Source organism: Triticum dicoccoides, chromosome 5B (genome assembly GCF_002162155.2).
Source record: "Triticum dicoccoides isolate Atlit2015 ecotype Zavitan chromosome 5B, WEW_v2.0, whole genome shotgun sequence".
NCBI classification, from domain to species: domain Eukaryota; kingdom Viridiplantae; phylum Streptophyta; class Magnoliopsida; order Poales; family Poaceae; genus Triticum; species Triticum dicoccoides.
This window is the reverse complement of record NC_041389.1, coordinates 367079007-367085029: the sequence shown is the minus strand read 5'-3', so window position 1 is coordinate 367085029 and position 6023 is coordinate 367079007. Positions and strand designations below refer to the sequence as shown.

The 6023-nt window shown below is 47.1% G+C and overlaps 1 protein-coding gene across 2 annotated transcripts in view; it reads left to right on the top strand.

The window, feature by feature from the left end:
- Positions 1–3181, top strand: part of LOC119309173 (FAD synthetase, chloroplastic-like) — a 17180-nt gene extending 13999 nt beyond the window's left edge. For both annotated transcript variants that reach the window (XM_037585218.1, XM_037585220.1), the window contains exons 3-5: positions 1550–1685; positions 1793–1968; positions 2053–3181. In XM_037585218.1, coding sequence (XP_037441115.1) covers positions 1550–1685; positions 1793–1968; positions 2053–2549 — 809 coding nt within the window. In that variant the 3' untranslated portion in view covers positions 2550–3181. The remainder of the gene's footprint in view (positions 1–1549; positions 1686–1792; positions 1969–2052) is intronic.
- Positions 3182–6023: the final 2842 nt, after the last annotated feature.

Sequence of the window (6023 nt, the reverse complement as noted above, 5' to 3'; positions counted from 1 at the left end):
ACGCCGGCGGAGGCGAGCGCCGGCCGGGCGGAACTTCGGGCGGCGGCGGCGGAAGCCGCGGGCGGCGGCGGGCGCGTCGGCCGCGGGGCGGCGCCGGATGGGCCTGGGCGGTCCCGCTGGGCCGCGGCAGCGGCGCGGCGGCCAGGAACAGGTGGCGGCGGCGGATTGGCTGCGGGCGCGGGCGGACATGTCCGGCCCGGTCCGGATGTGTCCGGCGGCGGCGGGGAGGGGTTTGGCTAGGGTTTCGGGAGGAATTCATCCACAAATTTTTGGGGAGGGGCTAATTTATAGATTCTGGGAGCTAGGAGAGTCCAAATTGGGTGTGGTTTTCGCCCACACGATCGTGATCGAACGACCGAGAGCATGGAGGGGGTTTGGATGGGTTTTGGGCCACTTTGGAAGGGTGTTGGGCTGCAAGACAAAAGGGGCTTTTGCGGTTACCCGATTAACCGTTGGAGTATCAAACGACCTCCAAATGACACGAAACTTGACAGGCGGTCTACCGGTGCTATATCAAGGCCGTTTGGCAATCCTCGGGCCATTCCAAGAAAGTTTGACACCTGCTCACAACAAGAGACAAAAGGGAAACGCCGGAGGACATAGGAGTGCCAGATTGCAAAACGGACAATGGGGAAAATGCTCGGATGCATGAGACGAACACGTATGCAAAATGAGATGCACATGATGACATGATAAAATGCAACACGCAAGCACATGACATGGCAACGACGGCAAATAACTGGCAGACACCTGGCGCATCGAATCCGGGGCGTTACAGCAGGCTCAAGAGAAGAAATGTGCAATATTTGTTCCTCATTGTACATGACGTCTTTGTGCAGTGCCATGCGTTGCACCCTTGCTTGGCATGGCACTCTGTTGGGGACATACCGGTGTTGAAGCATCTTGGAATGTGATAAATGTTGGATTTGAGTCAATTTGAATTGTTACAGTCCCAGTCCATAGAACATTGACTTACATACATACCCCTAATAAAAATAATTAACAAAATTGCTTTTATATCTTGCAAATTTCCATGGAAAAGCACTGAAGCACTGCTCAGTTCAGGAAGTTATTCGTTTTCTATGCACCACTATTTGGTGTTTCGTTAGCTTTCCATTTGATTCTTTATTGGTTTGGTTGAATCTCAGTGCTTGCCAGTTTCACATCCAACCACCCTAGTTAACGAAATATGCATATTTTTTCAAGTCATGTTGTGCACAAATAACATGCTTTGACCCCCTCTGATAGAAGCCATGTTTTTAAGACCATTAAGTGGCCCATGCTTTATCTTTACTCCCTTCTAGAAATTGTATGTACATCAGTGGATACGGCACAATTATGGCAGACATTGAATCTTTGTCAGGAGGAACACTAAAAAGGAAATTTGCTACCACATATTCAAAATCCTATTTCCTCAAATAAATATTCCAAGTTCTACACTAGAAATTGGTCGCCGATTTTCACTCTCCTTATGACCTCTTGTCGCACTAACTTCACAGATATTCATTTCATCTGTACAGTTTCACTGAATTTTCAGTGCACATTTCAGATGGGATAGTCGCCTTGGGAAAATTTGATGCCCTTCACATTGGCCACCGGGAACTAGCCATGCATGCTTCTAAATCAGGAAATCCTTTTCTTCTTTCTTTTGTTGGAATGGCTGAAGTTCTTGGCTGGGAGTATAGGTGGGCCTCTTAGAAATTTTCAGTAACTTCCTTGGTAAATTTAGCCCAATATTAAGGAGGACATAGTGAAGTCCTTAACAAATCAGTACTGTTTTCCTTTTGTACAGGCCTCCCATAGTTGCTCATTGTGATCGGAAGCGAGTCCTTTCGTCTTGGGCTCCATATTGTAGAAATGTGGTGCCTCTTGAATATCAAGTTGAGTTTTCAAAGGTCAGATACCTAACTCCACGCCAATTTGTTGAGAGGTTATCAACGGATCTTAGAATAAAAGGTGTTGTAGCAGGTACAAACATGTTGGTTTACCTTGCAAGGCTCAGTATTGTGCTGCACTACCCTACCTAATATCTTTCTTCATGTACTATGACAGGTGAAAACTACAGATTCGGGTACAAAGCATCTGGTGACGCAGCTGAGTTAGCGAAACTGTGTGAGGAATTCGGTTTAAGTGCATTTATTGTACGGTCTGTCATGGACACCGCAAAGGGATCTTATAATGGAGCAACACCCGCCGTAAATTCAAGCGATAAAGGACAGGTATCTTCTAGTCGTGTTCGCCAAGCTTTGTCGGTCGGTGACATTGAATACGTCTCCAAGTTACTTGGGAGGAAACACCGCCTTGTGCTAACAGTGAGTGAATACTCCATTAAGGAACGGAAAAACATTATAGTCCCGAAATCTTGCATGGTCAACATGCCACCAGCCGACGGGTTCTACGAGAATTGTGAGCTCTTCAATGGAGGGTATCTTGGACTATGCAGGGTGGTCATTAACTCAGAGACCATTGATATTGAGATGAAAGATGAGAGCAGTTTGTCGCCAGACACTTCTCAAGAAGTTCAACAGTTAGGGATTGAGTTCGGGTGATGTTGCAGCTCCTTTTGTGATCAGCGGCTGGTCTTAGTTTGTATACCCGGTCACCTTTGGGACAATTTTGAGTCGAAGCCTTCGGCGGGAGTTTTTTGTTCCCTAGATGGAGGATATATGACGGAAATGATCAGAAGTATGTATTCAGCCTCATCAAGGTTCATCAATCCGAAGTCCACTTCACAGTTTCATGGACCGGAGAAGATTAGACATTTGTGCACACAGCAAGAGAAGCACGGGCACGAAGGCGGCATTCTTTCCTGTGGACTGGCAAATAAAGAGTTTACTGGCTTCGAGCGGCTGTATGTATTGAAACCAAAGAAGAGACTCTTCTTGCAGCATGCCTTAGTCCTAGTACATTGTAGTCTGTACATTTTCAAGGGTTTTTTCAGAGTCAGCCCGTTTTCTGTTGCTATAGTTCGCAAGCATGCTCTGTTGCATCGAACAGTGAGGACGATATCTTATTTGTTAGTACTAAATTGCTTAACGGTTAAGCAGGATTTGATTACGAGAAAATACCTGTATCTACCCAGGCTTGTCAAAGAACTTGACCAGCTGGAAACTTACTTTACCATCTGAATATGTTAGTTGTAAGCAGAAAGATGGGAGTCTAAGATTTGTTGTACGCTACAGACGCAGGGAGTGGATGAGCCAAATTACTATTGCCGTGTTTCCGCGTTCGTTTCTGCTGTAGCCGCTGACGCTGTCAAGGGGTGTAGGTGCATGTTAGCGTGCCATCGAGGGTGATCGTGCTGTGGATGCGGCGGGACGGCAAAGCTGAGGTTTAGAATTGAGTTTTTCCTTGCCAAAAGTGCGACAAAGATGTGTGCCATTTGGATGGAGACAAAGTAGCGTGCGCGTGCCGAAGTCGGCAACAAATGGCATCCGGTCTCCTGTCTGACCCTATAGTTGCCACGAACATCTTAGTTGTGAAGAAGGTTTATTTATAGATAGATGCACGTGTATGCGCAAAAGATTGAAATTTCAGGTGGGCAACTGCTCGTATCCAGCAAAAAGAGAACAATTGTTGTGTACTTGTGTTGCGCTCTGATTCACATGGTCCCTTCTTCCTTGCATTGTTTCTTTGAATCACATCGCCGGTGCTTAGGGGAGTGAGCCTAGCTCAACTGGTTGAGGGAGTGGATGTACAACCCAACGACATTGTTTAAATTTTCATGGTGGCGAATTTAGGTTTCTATTTATTCTTGAGGACCAGTAATCGAGATTAAAAATCCTAGTACTCATACATAAAAGGCCGTATGCATCCTTAGTTGGTGTAGGGACCGGGGAAGTAAAATTCTCCCCTAATTTTTAGTAGCTACAGCCAACCGGGAATCACTTCCAACTCTGCCTCCCGGGTCGCTCCTACAGGCGACTCCGAAGGCCTCCCCAGCCGGCCATCTCCTCCGCCGTCGCCGAAGGAGGCCGTCAGTGCTGACGGCGGCGGCGGGATGCACCTGTTCGGCTATCCTTTCCCTTCATCTCCAAGGTTGGCCAACCTTCATCCGCCCTCAGATCCGATCCACGATGTGCGTGCCACATTGCTCGAGCTCAGTGCTGCTTGTCCAGATTGCTGCTTCGGAGTGGTTCCATGGCTTCTTGAGGATCCTGTTCGTGGATGCTAGGGGAACCATGGGCGGTGTCGGCCTCGTCTGGCTCCAGCCGGCTCTGCTGGATCCGGGCCATGACAGGCAATGCGAGGCGCACCCACGGCCGACGGGAATCCTGTTGGACGGCGGCATGACCTTCTCTCGCCGATGCACGCGGCTCAGGCGAGGGCCCATCCGGCGATGGGCTGGGTCGAGGTGGACCTCCCTTCTATGGTGGTGGCTTGCCCCGATCTGGTTCTGCCGGATCTTGGCCCTAACAATCTTCTTCCGCCAAGTCATCACTCTACCGGATATTGACCTCTTGGATTTGGCTGCTGACGAGTTCCGGTCATCCCTGTCGAAGACATATGGATTGGCGTATGTTGCCCCTGGATATCTAGATCGAAAAGGTTCCGGTCGCGCGCTCATGTTATCAGCCAACAAGGCCTTACGAGGACGGGGAGCGAAGCTTCACTTTCTTATCTATGCCATGAGACATGTCCAAGTCAAGATTCTCAAGGCATTGATAGAGGTGGGGAAAGTCATGGCGGCTGCGATTGGAGGTCATAACCTTCGGTGAAAGGGTGTATTGGATGCTATGAAGATTGTGTGCCAGGTGTATGGTGACTTGTAACAGCAGCCTCGGCAAGCGGGGGCGACAGCACTGGAGGACTGCATTTTTGGTGGTGCTCCTCAAGTACCGAGTCTTGATCCTCAGGGTGAAAACCCAAGGTCTGGCCTTTATTGGTTGTACCTGGCAATGGCCTTGTTGAAGGCATTGTTTCGGGTGAACTCGGACTTTCTCTGGGTGAAAACCCGAGATCTTCGATCGGGCAACGACAAAGCTTGTGCATTGTTTCCTTCTTGGATGCGTTGCTTTAGGAGAACCTTTTTTGTATTCCGGGTGTTGTCTTTGGTGGTGGTTAGAGTGCTGCCGCTTCTGCTAGCATTGTTCACCATGGCGGAGTCTTTTTTCTTTCTTCTGTTCTTTTTTTTAGCTGTGTGTATTCTTGATGTCTTTTGACATCTTTTTTTTTGATTAGCTTGAATTGCTTACAACATATGTCACGTGGTTCTTTGGACATCTTGTTGGTACAGAGGCCGGCCGGGTGTAATTGGTATGTTGATGATATTAATATATTCCCTTTGTTGAAAACATCGTCAGTGCTCCGACAGCTCTCCTTTTAGTTTCTACTCCATCTGTTTCTAAATATAAGTTTTTTTAAAGATTTTGATATGGATTATATACAAATGTATATAGACGTAGTTTAGAGTATAGATTCACTCATTTTGCTTTGTATGTAATCCATATTGAAATCTCTAAAAAAGACTTATACTCCCTCCGTTCGAAAATATTTGTCGGAGTAATGAATGTATCTAGACATATTTTAGTTATAGATACATCCGTTTTTATGCATTTCTTCGACAAGTAATTCCGGACGGAGGGAGTATTTAGGAAGGGAGGTAAGTTGAGGCTGTACCAGTGGATCGGATTCATGGCCCGCTTCAGTTTGCCAGCGGATTCACGAATCCTATAGTAGCCTTTTTTTAGGAGATATATATAGTGGCCCTTGGTGAACTTGAGAAGGCATGATTATTTCCATCTTCTGAGGGTGCGTGGGGGATGCACATGGTTTGTTAGTTTTGTTTGATTGTGCGTATGAGAAGGCTCCATCCCATGGCTGCATTGAGACAGTGAAGGCCGGCACTCTCTAGTAATAACATCGATTTTCTAATGACGAGAAGCTTAGGTTCGTTCTCGTAGAGTAAGATATACACCTAAGTAGCTAGAAAATGCATTTAAAAGAAAAGCTAGCTAGACAATGCCTGGATTTCTTTTCAGGAGTTGTTGTTGTTGCTTGGACTTACATGAGGTCGATACGCA